Source organism: Oncorhynchus keta, chromosome 20 (assembly GCF_023373465.1).
Source record: "Oncorhynchus keta strain PuntledgeMale-10-30-2019 chromosome 20, Oket_V2, whole genome shotgun sequence".
In the NCBI taxonomy this organism is placed as follows: domain Eukaryota; kingdom Metazoa; phylum Chordata; class Actinopteri; order Salmoniformes; family Salmonidae; genus Oncorhynchus; species Oncorhynchus keta.
This window is the reverse complement of record NC_068440.1, coordinates 42,775,252-42,800,439: the sequence shown is the minus strand read 5'-3', so window position 1 is coordinate 42,800,439 and position 25,188 is coordinate 42,775,252. Positions and strand designations below refer to the sequence as shown.

Sequence of the window (25,188 nt, the reverse complement as noted above, 5' to 3'; positions counted from 1 at the left end):
TTTCTTCAATTCTACACATTTTGCCATGACTTACACTTCCGGTTATTTCAAGGGTTTTTCTTTATTTTTACTATTTTCTACATCAAAACCATGAAATAACACATTTGGAATCATTAGTAACCAAAAAAGTGTCAAACAAATCAAATAGTCACCCTTTGCCTTCATGACAGCTTTGCACATGCTTGGCATTCTCTCAACCAGCTCCACGAGGTAGTCACCTGGAATGTATTTCAATTGACAGGTTAATTTGTGGAATTTGTTTCCTTCTTAATGCATTTGAGCCAATCAGTGTGTTGTGACAAGGTAGGGGGAGTATACAGAAGATAGCCCTATTTGGTAACAGACCAAGTCCATATTATGGCAAGAACAGCTCAAATAATGAAAAGAGAAACGACAGTCCATCATTACTTTAAGACATGAAGGTCAGTCAATACAGAACATTTCAAGGACTTTGAAAGTTTCTTCAAGTGCAGTCGCAAAAACCATCAAGCGCAATGATTACATCATGAGGACCGCCACAGGAAAGGAGGACCCACAGTTACCTCTGCTGCAGAGGATAAATTCATTAGAGCTACCAGCCTCAGAAACGGATTGAAGTTGGCCTTTATGATCGAATTGCTGCAAAGAAACCACGACTAAAGGACACCAAAAATAAGAAGAGACTTGCTTGGGCCAAAAAACATGAGCAATGAACATTAGACCGATAGAAATTTGTCCTTTGGTCTGGTGTCCAAATTTGAGATGTTTGGTTCCAACCGCCGTGTCTTTGTGAGACGAGGTGTGGCTGAGATGTTTGGTTCCAACCGCTGTGTCTTTGTGAGACGAGGTGTGGCTGAGATGTTTGGTTCCAACCGCTGTGTCTTTGTGAGACGAGGTGTTTGGTTCCAACCGCTGTGTCTTTGTGAGACGAGGTGTGGCTGAGATGTTTGGTTCCAACCGCTGTGTCTTTGTGAGACGAGGTGTGGCTGAGATGTTTGGTTCCAACCGCTGTGTCTTTGTGAGACGAGGTGTGGCTGAGATGTTTGGTTCCAACCGCCGTGTCTTTGTGAGACGAGGTGTGGCTGAGATGTTTGGTTCCAACCGCTGTGTCTTTGTGAGACGAGGTGTTTGGTTCCAACCGCCGTGTCTTTGTGAGACGAGGTGTGGCTGAGATGTTTGGTTCCAACCGCTGTGTCTTTGTGAGACGAGGTGTTTGGTTCCAACCGCTGTGTCTTTGTGAGACGAGGTGTGGCTGAGATGTTTGGTTCCAACCGCTGTGTCTTTGTGAGACGAGGTGTGGCTGAGATGTTTGGTTCCAACCGCTGTGTCTTTGTGAGACGAGGTGTGGCTGAGATGTTTGGTTCCAACCGCTGTGTCTTTGTGAGACGAGGTGTGGCTGAGATGTTTGGTTCCAACCGCTGTGTCTTTGTGAGACGAGGTGTTTGGTTCCAACCGCTGTGTCTTTGTGAGACGAGGTGTGGCTGAGATGTTTGGTTCCAACCGCTGTGTCTTTGTGAGACGAGGTGTGGCTGAGATGTTTGGTTCCAACCGCTGTGTCTTTGTGAGACGAGGTGTGGCTGAGATGTTTGGTTCCAACCGCCGTGTCTTTGTGAGACGAGGTGTTTGGTTCCAACCGCTGTGTCTTTGTGAGACGAGGTGTTTGGTTCCAACCGCCGTGTCTTTGTGAGACGAGGTGTGGCTGAGATGTTTGGTTCCAACCGCCGTGTCTTTGTGAGACGAGGTGTGGCTGAGATGTTTGGTTCCAACCGCCGTGTCTTTGTGAGACGAGGTGTGGCTGAGATGTTTGGTTCCAACCGCCGTGTCTTTGTGAGACGAGGTGTGGCTGAGATGTTTGGTTCCAACCGCCGTGTCTTTGTGAGACGAGGTGTTTGGTTCCAACCGCCGTGTCTTTGTGAGACGAGGCTGAACGCATGACACTATTTTGGTTACTACATGATTCCATATTTGTTATTTCACAGTTTCGCTATTATTCTACAATGTTGAAAATAGTACAAATAAAGACCAACTCTTGAATGAGTCGGTGTTGTAAAACTTTTGACCGGTAGTGTATGCCATGTTAATGATATCTGAGTGAGAGTGACTAACAAAATCAATGGGGGGGCCCTGGAAGTCAGGGCCTCTGGATACGTGACCTGCGTGCCTGGTCGATATTTGACCATAACTTACCAATCTAACAGTTGTTAGCGGACAAGGCTAATTGAGTGACTGTCAGTGACTGACATAAGAGAAAAACTGCTGATGCACAACCACATGTCCAACTTGCACCTGGTGTCACTATTCTTACGCTCCGTGAGATGAGACCCCGACTGAACTTATGCCACTTATGCCTGGAGCCGGCCCTGGGTCTACCAGACAGAAAGGGGTCTGATAGATCAATCTATCGATAGGAGACTAGTTATGAAGGGTAGGGGTCAATAATAGATCAATCCATCGATAGGAGACTAGTTATGGAAGGTAGGGGTCAATAATAGATCAATCCATCGATAGGAGACTAGTTATGAAGGGTAGGGGTCAATAATAGATCAATCCATCGATAGGAGACTAGTTATGAAGGGTAGGGGTCAATAATAGATCAATCTATCGATAGGAGACTAGTTATGAAGGGTAGGGGTCAATAATAGATCAATCCATCGATAGGAGACTAGTTATGGAAGGTAGGGGTCAATAATAGATCAATCCATCGATAGGAGACTAGTTATGAAGGGTAGGGGTCAATAATAGATCAATCCATCGATAGGAGACTAGTTATGAAGGGTAGGGGTCAATAATAGATCAATCCATCGATAGGAGACTAGTTATGAAGGGTAGGGGTCAATAATAGATCAATCTATCGATAGGAGACTAGTTATGAAGGTAGGGGTCAATAATAGATCAATCCATCGATAGGAGACTAGTTATGAAGGGTAGGGGTCAATAATAGATCAATCCATCGATAGGAGACTAGTTATGAAGGGTAGGGGTCAATAATAGATCAATCCATCGATAGGAGACTAGTTATGAAGGGTAGGGGTCAATAATAGATCAATCCATCGATAGGAGACTAGTTATGAAGGGTAGGGGTCAATAATAGATCAATCCATCGATAGGAGACTAGTTATGAAGGGTAGGGGTCTGATAGATCAATCTATCGATAGGAGACTAGTTATGAAGGGTAGGGGTCAATAATAGATCAATCTATCGATAGGAGACTAGTTATGGAAGGTAGGGGTCAATAATAGCAGGAGGTATTGGGTAGGTGACTAGTTATGGAAGGTAGGGGTCAATAATAGATCAATCCATCGATAGGAGACTAGTTATGAAGGGTAGGGGTCAATAATAGATCAATCCATCGATAGGAGACTAGTTATGAAGGGTTTAGGTATAGGTTAGGTATTGGGTAGGTTGATGAGGTGATGGTGTAACACACACAATGGTCTCTACACACTCATCATCATCATCATCAACAACGATAAACAACCATTATGGGTTGGAAATGGGAGACTGAACCCTTCCATGGAAATAAAACAACCATTATGGGGTGGAAATGGGAGACTGAACCCTTCCATGCTAATAAAACAACCATTATGGGGTGGAAATGGGAGACTGAACCCTTCACTGCTAATAAAACAACCATTATGGGGTGGAAATGGGAGACTGAACCCTTCCATGCTAATAAAACAACCATTATGGGGTGGAAATGGGAGACTGAACCCTTCCATGCTAATAAAACAACCATTATGGGGTAGAAATGGGAGACTGAACCCTTCCATGCTAATAAAACAACCATTATGGGGTGGAAATGGGAGACTGAACCCTTCCATGCTAATAAAACAACCATTATGGGGTGGAAATGGGAGACTGAACCCTTCCATGCTAATAAAACAACCATTATGGGGTGGAAATGGGAGACTGAACCCTTCACTGCTAATAAAACAACCATTATGGGGTGGAAATGGGAGACTGAACCCTTCACTGCTAATAAAACAACCATTATGGGGTGGAAATGGGAGACTGAACCCTTCAATGCTAATAAAACAACCATTATGGGGTGGAAATGGGAGACTGAACCCTTCACTGCTAATAAAACAACCATTATGGGGTAGAAATGGGAGACTGAACCCTTCCATGCTAATAAAACAACCATTATGGGGTGGAAATGGGAGACTGAACCCTTCCATGCTAATAAAACAACCATTATGGGGTAGAAATGGGAGACTGAACCCTTCACTGCTAATAAAACAACCATTATGGGGTGGAAATGGGAGACTGAACCCTTCCATGCTAATAAAACAACCATTATGGGGTGGAAATGGGAGACTGAACCCTTCCATGCTAATAAAAAGGAAAAGAGAGCACGGATGGATCACTGAGTGTACTACTGCTGAGTGTACTACTGAGTGTACTACTACTGAGTGTACTACTGAGTGTACTACTGAGTGTACTGCTGAGTGTACTGCTGAGTGTACTACTGAGTGTACTACTGAGTGTACTACTACTGAGTGTACTACTGAGTGTACTGCTGAGTGCACTGCTGAGTGTACTACTACTGAGTGTACTACTGAGTGTACTACTGAGTGTACTACTACTGAGTGTACTACTACTGAGTGTACTACTACTGAGTGTACTACTACTGAGTGTACTACTACTGAGTGTACTACTACTGAGTGTACTACTACTGAGTGTACTGCTGAGTGTACTGCTGAGTGTACTACTGAGTGTACTACTGAGTGTACTGCTGAGTGTACTACTACTGAGTGTACTACTGAGGGTACTGCTGAGTGTACTACTGAGTGTACTACTGCTGAGTGTACTACTGCTGAGTGTACTACTGAGTGTACTACTGCTGAGTGTACTACTGAGTGTACTGCTGAGTGTACTGCTGAGTGTACTGCTGAGTGTACTGCTGAGGGTACTACTACTGAGTGTACTGCTGAGTGTACTACTGAGTGTACTGCTGAGGGTACTACTACTGAGTGTACTGCTGAGGGTACTACTACTGAGTGTACTACTGAGTGTATGCTGAGGGTACTACTACTGAGTGTACTACTGAGTGTATGCTGAGGGTACTACTACTGAGTGTACTGCTGAGTGTACTGCTGAGTGTACTACTTGAGTGTACTGCTGAGTGAATTACTGAGTGTACTACTGAGTGTACTGCTGAGTGTACTGCTGAGTGTACTACTGAGTGTAATACTGAGTGTAATACTGTACTTCTATTCTAGAAGTGGCATTACAGATTCTGACAGGGAAAAACTCCCACTATGAATAAACAGTATCATAGATTAGATTAGATTGTAATATGGTTCTTCTCTGTGAGGGATTAGGTCCAGGCTTTGGTACTGTCTGGATAACCCAAGCAGACCTGGGTTCAAATAGCATTTGTTTTCTTAAAAAAAAAAAGACAAGCTCAGGTCAAGCTTTCTTCTGATCCAAGGATGACCCAAAGCCAACTGCACCTCCGGGAGTCATCATGAGCAACAACAATACCACCATGGGTGAAAGGACGACCTAAAGCCAACTGCACCTCCGGGAGTCATCACATTTACATTACATTTAAGTCATGGGTGAAAGTAAACTAGGATGAAAACGGAACAGGGTTTTGGGTCAACATGCTGTATGATGGATCCATAGGCTATAGAAGAGAAGAGCACCACACTCGTCTCACGGTGACATTTAAAGTCATTTTATCATGAAAGCAACAACACGGTAATGACAAAGTCTTTTCTGAAATATTTAGTGCAGAGAGAGTGGTATCATGGTTCTGATCATAGGATAGAAGAGGAGGAAGAGGGGTTGGGTTGGTTCTGATCATAGGATAGAAGAGGAGGAGGAGGGGTTGGGTTGGTTCTGATCATAGGATAGAAGAGGAGGAGGAGGGGTTGGGTTGGTTCTGATCATATGATAGAAGAGGAGGAGGAGGGGTTGGGTTGGTTCTGATCATAGGATAGAAGAGGAGGAAGAGGGGTTGGGTTGGTTCTGATCATAGGATAATATGAGGAAGAGGAGGGGTTGGGTTGGTTCTGATCATAGGATAGAAGAGGAGGAGGAGGGGTTGGGTTGGTTCTGATCATAGGATAGAAGAGGAGGAGGAGGGGTTGGGTTGGTTCTGATCATAGGATAGAAGAGGAGGAAGAGGGGTTGGGTTGGTTCTGATCATAGGATAGAAGAGGAGGAGGGGTTGGTTCTGATCATAGGATAGAAGAGGAGGAGGAGGGGTTGGCTTGGTTCTGATCATAGGACAATATGAGGAAGAGGGGTTGGTTCTGATCATAGGATAATACGAGGAAGAGGAGGGGTTGGTTGGTTCTGATCATAGGACAATATGAGGAAGAGGGGTTGGCTTGGTTCTGATCATAGGACAATATGAGGAAGAGGGGTTGGTTCTGATCATAGGATAATACGAGGAAGAGGAGGGGTTGGTTGGTTCTGATCATAGGACAATATGAGGAAGAGGAGGGGTTGGTTGGTTCTGATCATAGGACAATATGAGGAAGAGGGGTTGGGTTGGTTCTGATCATAGGACAATATGAGGAAGAGGAGGGGTTGGGTTGGTTCTGATCATAGGACAATATGAGGAAGAGGAGGGGTTGGTTCTGATCATAGGACAATATGAGGAAGAGGAGGGGTTGGTTCTGATCATAGGACAATATGAGGAAGAGGAGGGGTTGGTTGGTTCTGATCATAGGACAATATGAGGAAGAGGAGGGGTTGGTTCTGATCATAGGACAATATGAGGAAGAGGAGGAGGGGTTGGTTCTGATCATAGGACAATATGAGGAAGAGGAGGAGTTGGTTCTGATCATAGGACAATATGAGGAAGAGGAGGGGTTGGTTCTGATCATAGGAAAATATGAGGAGGAAGAGGAGGAGGGGTTGGTTCTGATCATAGGACAATATGAGGAGGAAGAGGAGGGGGGTTGGTTCTGATCATAGGACAATATGAGGAAGAGGAGGGGTTGGTTGGTTCTGATCATAGGACAATATGAGGAAGAGGAGGGGTTGGTTCTGATCATAGGACAATATGAGGAAGAGGAGGGGTTGGTTGGTTCTGATCATAGGACAATATGAGGAAGAGGAGGAGGGGTTGGTTCTGATCATAGGACAATACGAGGAAGAGGAGGGGTTGGTTCTGATCATAGGACAATACGAGGAAGAGGAGGGGTTGGTTGGTTCTGATCATAGGACAATATGAGGAAGAGGAGGAGGGGTTGATTCTGATCATAGGACAATATGAGGAAGAGGAGGAGGGGTTGATTCTGATCATAGGACAATATGAGGAAGAGGAGGGGTTGGTTCTGATCATAGGACAATACGAGGAAGATGAGGAGTGGTTGGTTCTGATCATAGGACAATACGAGGAAGAGGAGGAGGGTTTGGTTCTGATCATTGGACAAAACGAGGAAGAGGAGGGGGGGTTGGGTTGGTTCTGATCATAGGACAATATGAGGAAGAGGAGGGGTTGGTTCTGATCATAGGACAATATGAGGAAGAGGGGTTGATTCTGATCATAGGACAATATGAGGAAGAGGGGTTGGTTGGTTCTGATCATAGGACAATACGAGGAAGAGGAGGGGTTGGTTCTGATCATAGGACAATATGAGGAAGAGGAGGGGTTGGGTTGGTTCTGATCATAGGACAATACGAGGAAGAGGAGGGGTTGGTTCTGATCATAGGACAATACGAGGAAGATGAGGAGTGGTTGGTTCTGATCATAGGACAATACGAGGAAGAGGAGGAGGGTTTGGTTCTGATCATTGGACAAAACGAGGAAGAGGAGGGGGGGTTGGGTTGGTTCTGATCATAGGACAATATGAGGAAGAGGAGGGGTTGGTTCTGATCATAGGACAATATGAGGAAAAGGGGTTGATTCTGATCATAGGACAACATGAGGAAGAGGGGTTGGTTGGTTCTGATCATAGGACAATACGAGGAAGAGGAGGAGGGGTTGGTTCTGATCATAGGACAATACGAGGAAGAGGAGGGGTTGGTTCTGATCATAGGACAATATGAGGAAGAGGAGGGGTTGGGTTGGTTCTGATCATAGGACAATATGAGGAAGAGGAGGGGTTGTTCTGATCATAGGACAATATGAGGAAGAGGGGTTGGTTGGTTCTGATCATAGGACAATATGAGGAAGAGGAGGAGGGGTTGGTTCTGATCATAGGACAATATGAGGAAGAGGAGGAGTTGGTTCTGATCATAGGACAATATGAGGAAGAGGAGGGGTTGGTTGGTTCTGATCATAGGACAATATGAGGAAGAGGAGGAGGGGTTGGTTCTGATCATAGGACAATATGAGGAAGAGGAGGAGTTGGTTCTGATCATAGGACAATATGAGGAAGAGGAGGGGTTGGTTGGTTCTGATCATAGGACAATATGAGGAAGAGGAGGGGTTGGTTCTGATCATAGGACAATATGAGGAAGAGGAGGGGTTGGGTTGGTTCTGATCATAGGACAATATGAGGAAGAGGAGGGGTTGTTCTGATCATAGGACAATATGAGGAAGAGGAGGAGGGGTTGGTTCTGATCATAGGACAATATGAGGAAGAGGAGGGGTTGTTCTGATCATAGGAAAATATGAGGAGGAAGAGGAGGGGTTGGTTCTGATCATAGGACAATATGAGGAAGAGGAGGGGGGGTTGGGTTGGTTCTGATCATAGGACAATATGAGGAAGAGGAGGAGGGGTTGGTTCTGATCATAGGACAATATGAGGAAGAGGAGGAGGGGTTGGTTCTGATCATAGGACAATATGAGGAAGAGGAGGGGTTGTTCTGATCATAGGACAATATGAGGACGAGGAGGAGGGGTTGGTTCTGATCATAGGACAATATGAGGAAGAGGAGGAGTGGTTGGTTCTGATCATAGGACAATATGAGGAAGAGGAGGGGTTGTTCTGATCATAGGACAATATGAGGAAGAGGAGGGGTTGTTCTGATCATAGGACAATATGAGGAAGAGGAGGAGTGGTTGGTTCTGATCATAGGACAATATGAGGAAGAGGAGGAGTGGTTGGTTCTGATCATAGGACAATATGAGGAAGAGGGAAAGTCCATCAGAAACACGTACTTAAGGTGGCAAAACACTTTGGTCTTTCTGCAGGTCTGAGATGTGGAGGGGTCTATAAGGTCTGAGATGTGGAGGGGTCTATAAGGTCTGGTCTTTCTGCAGGTCTGAGATGTGGAGGGGTCTATAAGGTCTGGTCTTTCTGCAGGGCTGAGAGGTGGAGGGGTCTATAAGGTCTGAGAGGTGGAGGGGTCTATATGGGCTGAGATGTGGAGGGGTCTATAAGGTTTGGTCTTTCTGTAGGGCTGAGAGGTGGAGGGGTCTATAAGGTCTGGTCTTTCTGCAGGTCTGAGATGTGGAGGGGTCTATAAGGTCTGGTCTTTCTGCAGGTCTGAGATGTGGAGGGGTCTATAAGGTCTGAGAGGTGGAGGGGTCTATAAGGTCTGAGAGGTGGAGGGGTCTATATGGTCTGGTCTTTCTGCAGGGCTGAGATGTGGAGGGGTCTATAAGGTCTGGTCTTTCTGCAGGGCTGAGATGTGGAGGGGTCTATAAGGTCTGAGAGGTGGAGGGGTCTATAAGGTCTGGTCTTTCTGCAGGGCTGAGATGTGGAGGGGTCTATAAGGTCTGAGAGGTGGAGGGGTCTATAAGGTCTGGTCTTTCTGCAGGGCTGAGATGTGGAGGGGTCTATAAGGTCTGAGAGGTGGAGGGGTCTATAAGGTCTGGTCTTTCTGCAGGGCTGAGATGTGGAGGGGTCTATAAGGTCTGGTCTTTCTGCAGGGCTGAGAGGTGGAGGGGTCTATAAGGTCTGGTCTTTCTGCAGGGCTGAGATGTGGAGGGGTCTATAAGGTCTGGTCTTTCTGCAGGGCTGAGATGTGGAGTGGTCTATAAGGTCTGGTCTTTCTGCAGGGCTGAGAGGTGGAGGGGTCTATAAGGTCTGGTCTTTCTGCAGGGCTGAGAGGTGGAGGGGTCTATAAGGTCTGAGATGTGGAGGGGTCTATATGGTCTGGTCTTTCTGCAGGGCTGAGAGGTGGAGGGGTCTATAAGGTCTGAGATGTGGAGGGGTCTATATGGTCTGGTCTTTCTGCAGGGCTGAGATGTGGAGGGGTCTATAAGGTCTGGTCTTTCTGCAGGGCTGAGATGTGGAGGGGTCTATAAGGTCTGAGAGGTGGAGGGGTCTATATGGTCTGAGAGGTGGAGGGGTCTATAAGGTCTGGTCTTTCTGCAGGGCTGAGAGGTGGAGGGGTCTATAAGGTCTGGTCTTTCTGCAGGGCTGAGAGGTGGAGGGGTCTATAAGGTCTGGTCTTTCTGCAGGGCTGAGATGTGGAGGGGTCTATAAGGTCTGGTCTTTCTGCAGGGCTGAGAGGTGGAGGGGTCTATAAGGTCTGGTCTTTCTGCAGGGCTGAGATGTGGAGGGGTCTATAAGATCTGGTCTTTCTGCAGGGCTGAGATGTGGAGGGGTCTATAAGGGCTGGTCTTTCTGCAGGGCTGAGAGGTGGAGGGGTCTATATGGTCTGAGAGGTGGAGGGGTCTATAAGGTCTGGACTTTCTGCAGGGCTGAGAGGTGGAGGGGTCTATAAGGTCTGGTCTTTCTGCAGGGCTGAGAGGTGGAGGGGTCTATATGGTCTGAGAGGTGGAGGGGTCTATAATGTCTGGTCTTTCTGCAGGGCTGAGAGGTGGAGGGGTCTATATGGTCTGAGAGGTGGAGGGGTCTATAAGGTCTGGACTTTCTGCAGGGCTGAGAGGTGGAGGGGTCTATATGGTCTGAGAGGTGGAGGGGTCTATAAGGTCTGAGAGGTGGAGGGGTCTATAAGGTCTGAGATGTGGAGGGGTCTATAAGGTCTGGTCTTTCTGCAGGGCTGAGATGTGGAGGGGTCTATAAGGTCTGGTCTTTCTGTAGGGCTGAGAGGTGGAGGGGTCTATAAGGTCTGGTCTTTCTGCAGGGCTGAGAGGTGGAGGGGTCTATAAGGTCTGGTCTTTCTGCAGGGCTGAGAGGTGGAGGGGTCTATAAGGTCTGGTCTTTCTGTAGGGCTGAGATGTGGAGGGGTCTATAAGGTCTGGTCTTTCTGCAGGGCTGAGATGTGGAGGGGTGGAGGTGCTCGTCCACTCCACTCCCTCAGCTGTCCATCCTTGAAGATGAGGTTGAGAGCGGGCAGTGGAACACCAGACTCGGCCGGGGGCTGGCTGAGAGGACCGGACACTCCACTGTCAGGGTCGGGCTGACCCTGGCTGCCATCCTATAGGGCACACAGGTCAGGGGTCAAAGGTCAGTTGTGTATAATACAGTACAGGGTCATGTTCATTAGGCACCAAGCGGAAGAAAATGGATTGAAAGGGCAGGAATTGTCCATGAAAAAATACCTGGAATTGTGCAATATGAAATTCAAATGTGGAAAACATTGGATAACATTTTCTGTTGTGTATCCAGGTAATTTCATGTTTATTTTTGTATTGTTTTATTTAACTAGGCAAGTCAGTTAAGAACAAATTATTCTTTACAATGACGGCCTACCAAACAGCAAAAGGCCTCCTGTGGGGACGGGGGCCTGGGATTAAATATAAAAATATTAAAAATATTAGGACAACACAACATGACAACAACATGGTAGCAACACAACATGACAACAACATGGAAGCAACACAACATGACAACAACATGGTAGCAACACAACATGACAACAACATGGTAGCAACACAACAACAACATGACAACAACATGGAAGCAACACAACATGACAACAACATGGTAGCAACACAACATGACAACAACATGGTAGCAACACAACATGACAACAACATGGTAGCAACACAACATGACAACAACATGGTAGCAACACAACATGACAACAACATGGTAGCAACACAACATGACAACAACATGGTAGCAACACAACATGACAACAACATGGTAGCAACACAACATGACAACACAACATGTAGCAACACAACATGACAACAACATGGTAGCAACACAACATAACAACAACATGGAAGCAACACAACACGACAACAACATGGTAAGCAACACAACAACAACATGGAAGAAACACAACAACAACATGGTAGCAACACAACATGACAACAACATGGAAGCAACACAACATGACAACAACATAGCAGCAACACAACATGACAACAACATGGTAGCAACACAACATAACAACAACATGGAAGCAACACACCATGACAACAACATGGTAGCAACACAACATGACAACAACATGGTAGCAACACAACATGACAACAACATGGAAGCAACACAACACGACAACAACATGGTAAGCAACACAACAACAACATGGAAGAAACACAACAACAACATGGTAGCAACACAACATGGTAGCAGCAAAAAACATGGTACACAGACAACAGCACAAAGGGCAAGAAGACAGAGACAACAATACATCACCCAAAGCATCCACAACTGTCAGTAAGAGTGTCCATGATTGTGTCTTTGAATGAAGAGGTTGAACTAAAACTGTCTAGTTTGAGTGTTTGTTGCAGCTCGTTCCAGTCGCTAGTTGCAGCGAACTGAAAAGAGGACCGACCCAGGGATGTGTGTGCTTTGGGGACCTTTAACAGAATGTAACTGGCAGAATGGGTGTTGTATGTGGAGGATGAGGGCTGCAGTAGATATCTCAGATAGGGGGGAGTGAACAGGTGTTGTATGTGGAGGATGAGGGCTGCAGTAGATATCTCAGATAGGGGGGAGTGAGGCCTAAGAGGGTTTTATAAATAAGCATCAACCAGTGGGTCTTGCGACGGGTATACAGAGATGACCAGTTCACAGAGGAGTAGACAGTACAGTGATGATGAAAATTACAGGCCTCTCTTATCTGTTTATTTGCGAGAACTTGAACAATTGGTGGTTGACTAAATACTTTTTTGCCCCACTGTACATTTTGCCATTAAATGTAATATATAGTGCACTACCTTGACCAGGAACCCTATTCCCTACATAGTGCACTACCTTGACCAGGCACCCTATACCCTACATAGTGCACTACCTTGACCAGGCACCCTATTCCCTACATAGTGCACTACCTTGACCAGGCACCCTATTCCCTACATAGTGCACTACCTTGACCAGGCACCCTATTCCCTACATAGTGCACTACCTTGACCAGGCACCCTATTCCCTACATAGTGCACTACCTTGACCAGGCACCCTATACCCTACATAGTGCACTACCTTGACCAGGCACCCTATTCCCTACATAGTGCACTACCTTGACCAGGCACCCTATTCCCTACATAGTGCACTACCTTGACCAGGCACCCTATACCCTACATAGTGCACTACCTTGACCAGGCACCCTATTCCCTAATAGTGCACTACCATTGAGCAGGGCCCATAGGGTGCCATTAGCACAGCAGCCTATCAGAGCCCATAGGGTGCCATTAGCACAGCAGCCTATCAGAGCCCATAGGGTGCCATTAGGACAGCAGCCTATCAGAGCCCATAGGGTGCCATTAGCACAGCAGCCTATCAGAGCCCATAGGGTGCCAATACAGATCACTCTGATGACCAGGACCTAATACAGACCAGTCATATCATTACAGATCACTCTGATGGCCAGGACCTAATACAGACCAGTCATATCATTACAGATCACTCTGATGACCAGGAACTAATACAGACCAGTCATATCATTACAGATCACTCTGATGGCCAGGAACTAATACAGACCAGTTATATCATTACAGATCACTCTGATGGCCAGGACCTAATACAGACCAGTCATATCATTACAGATCACTCTGATGACCAGGAACTAATACAGACCAGTCATATCATTACAGATCACTCTGATGACCAGGAACTAATACAGACCAGGCATATCATTACAGATCACTCTGATGACCAGGAACTAATACAGACCAGTCATATCATTACAGATCACTCTGATGACCAGGAACTAATACAGACCAGTCATATCATTACAGATCACTCTGATGACCAGGAACTAATACAGACCAGTCATATCATTACAGATCACTCTGATGGCCAGGACCTAATACAGACCAGTCATATCATTACAGATCACTCTGATGGCCAGGACCTAATACAGACCAGTCATATCATTACAGATCACTCTGATGACCAGGACCTAATACAGACCAGTCATATCATTACAGATCACTCTGATGACCAGGACCTAATACAGACCAGGCATATCATTACAGATCACTCTGATGACCAGGACCTAATACAGACCAGTCATATCATTACAGATCACTCTGATGACCAGGAACTAATACAGACCAGTCATATCATCACAGATCACTCTGATGACCAGGACCTAATACAGACCAGTTATATCATTACAGATCACTCTGATGACCAGGACCTAATACAGACCAGGCATATCATTACAGATCACTCTGATGACCAGGACCTAATACAGACCAGTCATATCATTACAGATCACTCTGATGACCAGGAACTAATACAGACCAGTCATATCATCACAGATCACTCTGATGACCAGGACCTAATACAGACCAGTCATATCATTACAGATCACTCTGATGACCAGGACCGAATACAGACCAGTTATATCATTACAGATCACTCTGATGGCCAGGACCTAATACAGACCAGTCATATCATTACAGATCACTCTGATGGCCAGGACCTAATACAGACCAGTCATATCATTACAGATCACTCTGATGGCCAGGAATCTAATACAGACCAGTTATATCATTACAGATCACTCTGATGGCCAGGAACTAATACAGACCAGTCATGTCATTACAGATCACTCTGATGGCCAGGACCTAATACAGATAAGTCATATCATCACAGATCACTCTGATGGCCAGGAACTAATACAGACCAGTCATGTCATTACAGATCACTCTGATGGCCAGGACCTAATACAGACCAGTTATATCATTACAGAACACTCTGATGACCAGGACCTAATACAGACCAGTCATATCATTACAGATCACTCTGATGACCAGGAACTAATACAGACCAGTCATATCATTACAGATCACTCTGATGGCCAGGACCTAATACAGACCAGTCATATCATTACAGATCACTCTAGTGACCAGGAACTAATACAGACCAGTCATATCATCACAGATCACTCTGATGGCCAGGACCTAATACAGACCAGTCATATCATTACAGATCACTCTGATGACCAGGAACTAATACAGACCAGTCATATCATTACAGATCACTCTGATGGCCAGGACCTAATACAGACCAGTCATATCATTACAGATCACTCTAGTGACCAGGAACTAATACAGACCAGTCATATCATCACAGATCACTCTGATGGCCAGGACCTAATACAGACCAGTCATATCATTACAGATCACTCTGATGACCAGGAACTAATACAGACCAGTCATATCATTACAGATCACTCTGATGGCCAGGACCTAATACAGACCAGTCATATCATCACAGATCACTCTGATGGCCAGGAACTAATACAGACCAGTCATATCATTACAGATCACTCTGATGGCCAGGACCTAATACAGACCAGTTATATCATTACAGATCACTATGATGACCAGGACCTAATACAGACCAGTTATATCATTACAGATCACTCTGATGACCAGGACCTAATACAGACCAGTTATATCATTACAGATCACTCTGATGACCAGGAACTAATACAGACCACTTATATCATTACAGATCACTCTGATGACCAGGACCTAATACAGACCAGTTATATCATTACAGATCACTCTGATGGCCAGGACCTAATACAGACCAGGCATATCATTACAGATCACTGATGACCAGGACCTAATACAGACCAGTCATATCATTACAGATCACTCTGATGGCCAGGACCTAATACAGACCAGTCATATCATTACAGATCACTCTGATGACCAGGAACTAATACAGACCAGTCATATCATTACAGATCACTCTGATGACCAGGAACTAATACAGACCAGTTATATCATTACAGATCACTCTGATGACCAGGACCTAATACAGACCAGTCATATCATTACAGATCACTCTGATGGCCAGGAACTAATACAGACCAGTCATATCATTACAGATCACTCTGATGACCAGGAACTAATACAGACCAGTCATATCATTACAGATCACTCTGATGACCAGGAACTAATACAGACCAGTCATATCATTACAGATCACTCTGATGACCAGGAACTAATACAGACCAGTCATATTATTACAGATCACTCTGATGACCAGGAACTAATACAGACCAGTCATATCATTACAGATCACTCTGATGGCCAGGAACTAATACAGACCAGTCATATCATTACAGATCACTCTGATGGCCAGGACCTAATACAGACCAGTCATATCATCACAGATCACTCTGATGGCCAGGAACTAATACAGACCAGTCATGTCATTACAGATCACTCTGATGGCCAGGACCTAATACAGACCAGTTATATAATTACAGATCACTCTGATGACCAGGACCTAATACAGACCAGTCATATCATTACAGATCACTCTGATGGCCAGGACCTAATACAGACCAGTCATATCATTACAGATCACTCTGATGGCCAGGAATATAATACAGACCAGTCATATCATTACAGATCACTCTGATGGCCAGGAACTAATACAGACCAGTCATGTCATTACAGATCACTCTGATGGCCAGGACCTAATACAGATAAGTCATATCATCACAGATCACTCTGATGGCCAGGAACTAATACAGACCAGTCATATCATTACAGATCACTCTGATGGCCAGGACCTAATACAGACCAGTCATATCATTACAGATCACTCTAGTGACCAGGAACTAATACAGACCAGTCATATCATCACAGATCACTCTGATGGCCAGGACCTAATACAGACCAGTCATATCATTACAGATCACTCTGATGACCAGGAACTAATACAGACCAGTCATATCATTACAGATCACTCTGATGGCCAGGACCTAATACAGACCAGTCATATCATTACAGATCACTCTGATGGCCAGGACCTAATACAGACCAGTCATATCATTACAGATCACTCTGATGACCAGGAACTAATACAGACCAGTCATATCATTACAGATCACTCTGATGGCCAGGACCTAATACAGACCAGTCATATCATTACAGATCACTCTAGTGACCAGGAACTAATACAGACCAGTCATATCATCACAGATCACTCTGATGGCCAGGACCTAATACAGACCAGTCATATCATTACAGATCACTCTGATGACCAGGAACTAATACAGACCAGTCATATCATTACAGATCACTCTGATGGCCAGGACCTAATACAGACCAGTCATATCATTACAGATCACTCTGTGACCAGGAACTAATACAGACCAGTCACAGATCACTCTGATGGCCAGGACCTAATACAGACCAGTCATATCATTACAGATCACTCTGATGACCAGGAACTAATACAGACCAGTCATATCATTACAGATCACTCTGATGGCCAGGACCTAATACAGACCAGTCATATCATCACAGATCACTCTGATGGCCAGGAACTAATACAGACCAGTCATATCATTACAGATCACTCTGATGGCCAGGACCTAATACAGACCAGTTATATCACATTACAGATCACTATGATGACCAGGACCTAATACAGACCAGTTATATCATTACAGATCACTCTGATGACCAGGACCTAATACAGACCAGTTATATCATTACAGATCACTCTGATGACCAGGAACTAATACAGACCAGTTATATCATTACAGATCACTCTGATGACCAGGACCTAATACAGACCAGTTATATCATTACAGATCACTCTGATGGCCAGGACCTAATACAGACCAGGCATATCATTACAGATCACTGATGACCAGGACCTAATACAGACCAGTCATATCATTACAGATCACTCTGATGGCCAGGACCTAATACAGACCAGTCATATCATTACAGATCACTCTGATGACCAGGAACTAATACAGACCAGTCATATCATTACAGATCACTCTGATGACCAGGAACTAATACAGACCAGTTATATCATTACAGATCACTCTGATGACCAGGACCTAATACAGACCAGTCATATCATTACAGATCACTCTGATGGCCAGGAACTAATACAGACCAGTCATATCATTACAGATCACTCTGATGACCAGGAACTAATACAGACCAGTCATATCATTACAGATCACTCTGATGACCAGGAACTAATACAGACCAGTCATATCATTACAGATCACTCTGATGACCAGGAACTAATACAGACCAGTCATATTATTACAGATCACTCTGATGACCAGGAACTAATACAGACCAGTCATATCATTACAGATCACTCTGATGGCCAGGACCTAATACAGACCAGTCATATCATTACAGATCACTCTGATGGCCAGGACCTAATACAGACCAGTCATATCATCACAGATCACTCTGATGGCCAGGAACTAATACAGACCAGTCATATCATTACAGATCACTCTGATGGCCAGGACCTAATACAGACCAGTCATATCATTACAGATCACTCTGATGGCCAGGAATATAATACAGACCAGTCATATCATTACAGATCACTCTGATGGCCAGGAACTAATACAGACCAGTCATGTCATTACAGATCACTCTGATGGCCAGGACCTAATACAGATAAGTCATATCATCACAGATCACTCTGATGCCCAGGAACTAATACAGACCAGTCATATCATTACAGATCACTCTGATGGCCAGGACCTAATACAGACCAGTCATATCATTACAGATCACTCTAGTGACCAGGAACTAATACAGACCAGTCATATCATCACAGATCACTCTGATGGCCAGGACCTAATACAGACCAGTCATATCATTACAGATCACTCTGATGACCAGGAACTAATACAGACCAGTCATATCATTACAGATCACTCTGATGGCCAGGACCTAATACAGACCAGTCATATCATTACAGATCACTCTGATGGCCAGGACCTAATACAGACCAGTCATATCATTACAGATCACTCTAGTGACCAGGAACTAATACAGACCAGTCATATCATCACAGATCACTCTGATGGCCAGGACCTAATACAGACCAGTCATATCATTACAGATCACTCTGATGACCAGGAACTAATACAGACCAGTCATATCATTACAGATCACTCTGATGGCCAGGACCTAATACAGACCAGTCATATCATCACAGATCACTCTGATGGCCAGGAACTAATACAGACCAGTCATATCATTACAGATCACTCTGATGGCCAGGACCTAATACAGACCAGTTATATCATTACAGATCACTATGATGACCAGGACCTAATACAGACCAGTTATATCATTACAGATCACTCTGATGACCAGGACCTAATACAGACCAGTTATATCATTACAGATCACTCTGATGGCCAGGACTAATACAGACCAGGCATATCATTACAGATCACTGATGACCAGGACTAATACAGACCACTTATATCATTACAGATCACTCTGATGACCAGGACCTAATACAGACCAGTTATATCATTACAGATCACTCTGATGACCAGGACCTAATACAGACCAGTTATATCATTACAGATCACTCTGATGACCAGGACCTAATACAGACCAGTCATATCATTACAGATCACTCTGATGGCCAGGACCTAATACAGACCAGGCATATCATTACAGATCACTGATGACCAGGACCTAATACAGACCAGTCATATCATTACAGATCACTCTGATGACCAGGACCTAATACAGACCAGTTATATCATTACAGATCACTCTGATGGCCAGGACCTAATACAGACCAGTCATATCATTACAGATCACTCTGATGACCAGGAACTAATACAGACCAGTTATATCATTACAGATCACTCTGATGACCAGGACCTAATACAGACCAGTCATATCATTACAGATCACTCTGATGGCCAGGAACTAATACAGACCAGTCATATCATTACAGATCACTCTGATGACCAGGAACTAATACAGACCAGTCATATCATTACAGATCACTCTGATGACCAGGAACTAATACAGACCAGTTATATCATTACAGATCACTCTGATGACCAGGAACTAATACAGACCAGTCATATCATTACAGATCACTCTGATGGCCAGGACCTAATACAGACCAGTCATATCATTACAGATCACTCTAGTGACCAGGAACTAATACAGACCAGTCATATCATCACTCTGATGGCCAGGACCTAATACAGACCAGTCATATCATTACAGATCACTCTGATGACCAGGAACTAATACAGACCAGTCATATCATTACAGATCACTCTGATGGCCAGGACCTTATACAGACCAGTCATATCATTACAGATCACTCTGTGACCAGGAACTAATACAGACCAGTCATATCATTACAGATCACTCTGATGGACCAGGACCTAATACAGACCAGTCATATCATTACAGATCACTCTGATGACCAGGAACTAATACAGACCAGTCATATCATTACAGATCACTCTGATGGCCAGGACCTAATACAGACCAGTCATATCATCACAGATCACTCTGATGGCCAGGAACTAATACAGACCAGTCATATCATTACAGATCACTCTGATGGCCAGGACCTAATACAGACCAGTTATATCATTACAGATCACTATGATGACCAGGACCTAATACAGACCAGTTATATCATTACAGATCACTCTGATGACCAGGACCTAATACAGACCAGTTATATCATTACAGATCACTCTGATGACCAGGAACTAATACAGACCAGTTATATCATTACAGATCACTCTGATGACCAGGACCTAATACAGACCAGTTATATCATTACAGATCACTCTGATGGCCAGGACCTAATACAGACCAGGCATATCATTACAGATCACTGATGACCAGGACCTAATACAGACCAGTCATATCATTACAGATCACTCTGATGGCCAGGACCTAATACAGACCAGTCATATCATTACAGATCACTCTGATGACCAGGAACTAATACAGACCAGTCATATCATTACAGATCACTCTGATGACCAGGAACTAATACAGACCAGTTATATCATTACAGATCACTCTGATGACCAGGACCTAATACAGACCAGTCATATCATTACAGATCACTCTGATGGCCAGGAACTAATACAGACCAGTCATATCATTACAGATCACTCTGATGACCAGGAACTAATACAGACCAGTCATATCATTACAGATCACTCTGATGACCAGGAACTAATACAGACCAGTCATATCATTACAGATCACTCTGATGACCAGGAACTAATACAGACCAGTCATATTATTACAGATCACTCTGATGACCAGGAACTAATACAGACCAGTCATATCATTACAGATCACTCTGATGGTCAGGACCTAATACAGACCAGTCATATCATTACAGATCACTCTGATGGCCAGGACCTAATACAGACCAGTCATATCATCACAGATCACTCTGATGGCCAGGAACTAATACAGACCAGTCATGTCATTACAGATCACTCTGATGGCCAGGACCTAATACAGACCAGTTATATAATTACAGATCACTCTGATGACCAGGACCTAACACAGACCAGTCATATCATTACAGATCACTCTGATGGCCAGGACCTAATACAGACCAGTCATATCATTACAGATCACTCTGATGGCCAGGAATCTAATACAGACCAGTTATATCATTACAGATCACTCTGATGGCCAGGAACTAATACAGACCAGTCATGTCATTACAGATCACTCTGATGGCCAGGACCTAATACAGATAAGTCATATCATCACAGATCACTCTGATGGCCAGGAACTAATACAGACCAGTCATATCATTACAGATCACTCTGATGGCCAGGACCTAATACAGACCAGTCATATCATTACAGATCACTCTAGTGACCAGGAACTAATACAGACCAGTCATATCATCACAGATCACTCTGATGGCCAGGACCTAATACAGACCAGTCATATCATTACAGATCACTCTGATGACCAGGAACTAATACAGACCAGTCATATCATTACAGATCACTCTGATGGCCAGGACCTAATACAGACCAGTCATATCATTACAGATCACTCTAGTGACCAGGAACTAATACAGACCAGTCATATCATCACAGATCACTCTGATGGCCAGGACCTAATACAGACCAGTCATATCATTACAGATCACTCTGATGACCAGGAACTAATACAGACCAGTCATATCATTACAGATCACTCTGATGGCCAGGACCTAATACAGACCAGTCATATCATCACAGATCACTCTGATGGCCAGGAACTAATACAGACCAGTCATATCATTACAGATCACTCTGATGGCCAGGACCTAATACAGACCAGTTATATCATTACAGATCACTATGATGACCAGGACCTAATACAGACCAGTTATATCATTACAGATCACTCTGATGACCAGGACCTAATACAGACCAGTTATATCATTACAGATCACTCTGATGGCCAGGACCTAATACAGACCAGGCATATCATTACAGTTCACTGATGACCAGGACCTAATACAGACCACTTATATCATTACAGATCACTCTGATGACCAGGACCTAATACAGACCAGTTATATCATTACAGATCACTGATGACCAGGACCTAATACAGACCACTTATATCATTACAGATCACTCTGATGACCAGGACCTAATACAGACCAGTTATATCATTACAGATCACTCTGATGGCCAGGACCTAATACAGACCAGGCATATCATTACAGATCACTGATGACCAGGACCTAATACAGACCAGTCATATCATTACAGATCACTCTGATGACCAGGACCTAATACAGACCAGTTATATCATTACAGATCACTCTGATGGCCAGGACCTAATACAGACCAGTCATATCATTACAGATCACTCTGATGACCAGGAACTAATACAGACCAGTCATATCATTACAGATCACTCTGATGACCAGGAACTAATACAGACCAGTTATATCATTACAGATCACTCTGATGACCAGGACCTAATACAGACCAGTCATATCATTACAGATCACTCTGATGGCCAGGAACTAATACAGACCAGTCATATCATTACAGATCACTCTGATGACCAGGAACTAATACAGACCAGTCATATCATTACAGATCACTCTGATGACCAGGAACTAATACAGACCAGTTATATCATTACAGATCACTCTGATGACCAGGACCTAATACAGACCAGTCATATCATTACAGATCACTCTGATGACCAGGAACTAATACAGACCAGTCATATCATTACAGATCACTCTGATGGCCAGGACCTAATACAGACCAGTCATATCATTACAGATCACTCTGATGGACAGGACCTAATACAGACCAGTCATATCATTACAGATTACTCTGATGACCAGGAACTAATACAGACCAGTTATATCATTACAGATCACTCTGATGACCAGGACCTAATACAGACCAGTCATATCATTACAGATCACTCTGATGACCAGGAACTAATACAGACCAGTCATATCATTACAGATCACTCTGATGGCCAGGACCTAATACAGACCAGTCATATCATTACAGATCACTCTGATGACCAGGAACTAATACAGACCAGTCATATCATTACAGATCACTCTGATGGCCAGGACCTAATACAGACCAGTCATATCATTACAGATCACTCTGATGGACAGGACCTAATACAGACCAGTCATATCATTACAGATCACTCTGATGACCAGGAACTAATACAGACCAGTCATATCATTACAGATCACTCTGATGGCCAGGACCTAATACAGACCAGTTATATAATTACAGATCACTCTGATGGCCAGGACCAGGCATATCATTACAGATCACTGATGACCAGGACCTAATACAGACCAGTCATATCATTACAGATCACTCTGATGACCAGGACCTAATACAGACCAGTTATATCATTACAGATCACTCTGATGGCCAGGACCTAATACAGACCAGTCATATCATTACAGATCACTCTGATGACCAGGAACTAATACAGACCAGTCATATCATTACAGATCACTCTGATGACCAGGAACTAATACAGACCAGTTATATCATTACAGATCACTCTGATGACCAGGACCTAATACAGACCAGTCATATCATTACAGATCACTCTGATGACCAGGAACTAATACAGACCAGTCATATCATTACAGATCACTCTGATGGCCAGGACCTAATACAGACCAGTCATATCATTACAGATCACTCTGATGACCAGGAACTAATACAGACCAGTCATATCATTACAGATCACTCTGATGACCAGGAACTAATACAGACCAGTTATATCATTACAGATCACTCTGATGACCAGGACCTAATACAGACCAGTCATATCATTACAGATCACTCTGATGACCAGGAACTAATACAGACCAGTCATATCATTACAGATCACTCTGATGACCAGGACCTAATACAGACCAGTCATATCATTACAGATCACTCTGATGACCAGGACCTAATACAGACCAGTCATATCATTACAGATCACTCTGATGACCAGGAACTAATACAGACCAGTCATATCATTACAGATCACTCTGATGGCCAGGACCTAATACAGACCAGTCATATCATTACAGATCACTCTGATGACCAGGAACTAATACAGACCAGTCATATCATTACAGATCACTCTGATGGCCAGGACCTAATACAGACCAGTCATATCATTACAGATCACTCTGATGGACAGGACCTAATACAGACCAGTCATATCATTACAGATCACTCTGATGACCAGGAACTAATACAGACCAGTCATATCATTACAGATCACTCTGATGGCCAGGACCTAATACAGACCAGTTATATCATTACAGATCACTCTGATGGCCAGGACCTAATACAGACCAGGCATATCATTACAGATCACTGATGACCAGGACCTAATACAGACCAGTCATATCATTACAGATCACTCTGATGACCAGGACCTAATACAGACCAGTTATATCATTACAGATCACTCTGATGGCCAGGACCTAATACAGACCAGTCATATCATTACAGATCACTCTGATGACCAGGAACTAATACAGACCAGTCATATCATTACAGATCACTCTGATGACCAGGAACTAATACAGACCAGTTATATCATTACAGATCACTCTGATGACCAGGACCTAATACAGACCAGTCATATCATTACAGATCACTCTGATGACCAGGAACTAATACAGACCAGTCATATCATTACAGATCACTCTGATGGCCAGGACCTAA

General features: G+C 44.1%; 3 protein-coding genes and 1 long non-coding RNA gene across 25 annotated transcripts in view; 3 read left to right on the top strand and 1 right to left on the bottom strand.

The window, feature by feature from the left end:
- The first annotated feature begins 715 nt into the window (after nt 1-715).
- LOC127910035 (uncharacterized) lies at nt 716-5,258 on the top strand. Of its 22 annotated transcripts, none has more exons than XM_052472909.1 (9): nt 762-778; nt 1,008-1,055; nt 1,104-1,140; nt 1,418-1,502; nt 1,865-2,404; nt 2,455-2,554; nt 2,655-2,804; nt 2,854-3,103; nt 3,253-5,258. In XM_052472909.1, exon 9 carries the CDS (start codon nt 3,493-3,495, stop codon nt 5,038-5,040), a length of 1,548 nt encoding a protein of 515 aa, XP_052328869.1. In that variant the 5' UTR covers nt 762-778; nt 1,008-1,055; nt 1,104-1,140; nt 1,418-1,502; nt 1,865-2,404; nt 2,455-2,554; nt 2,655-2,804; nt 2,854-3,103; nt 3,253-3,492; the 3' UTR covers nt 5,041-5,258. The 22 variants fall into 22 exon arrangements, with proteins under 22 accessions (XP_052328872.1, XP_052328869.1, XP_052328867.1 ...); XM_052472905.1 differs by having other exon boundaries at nt 765-911; XM_052472912.1 differs by lacking the exon at nt 1,008-1,055 and having other exon boundaries at nt 716-778.
- LOC127910107 (uncharacterized) lies at nt 735-2,368 on the top strand. Its single transcript, XM_052473171.1, has 7 exons — nt 735-874; nt 912-1,103; nt 1,141-1,188; nt 1,226-1,417; nt 1,455-1,598; nt 1,721-1,846; nt 2,295-2,368. Exons 1-7 carry the CDS (start codon nt 742-744, stop codon nt 2,366-2,368), a joined length of 909 nt encoding a protein of 302 aa, XP_052329131.1. The 5' UTR covers nt 735-741.
- A 3,965-nt stretch (nt 5,259-9,223) lies between the features above and the next one.
- Nucleotides 9,224-11,005, top strand: LOC127910036 (uncharacterized). Its single transcript, XR_008073708.1, has 3 exons — nt 9,224-10,613; nt 10,683-10,725; nt 10,976-11,005. It is a non-coding gene; the product is annotated as an uncharacterized LOC127910036 (long non-coding RNA).
- Nucleotides 11,006-11,028: 23 nt separating this feature from the next.
- Nucleotides 11,029-25,188, bottom strand: part of LOC118382164 (protein FAM91A1) — a 129,209-nt gene continuing 115,049 nt past the window's right edge. Inside the window, exon 24 of the mRNA XM_052473170.1 lies at nt 11,029-11,217. Coding sequence (XP_052329130.1) covers nt 11,029-11,217 — 189 coding nt within the window. The remainder of the gene's footprint in view (nt 11,218-25,188) is intronic.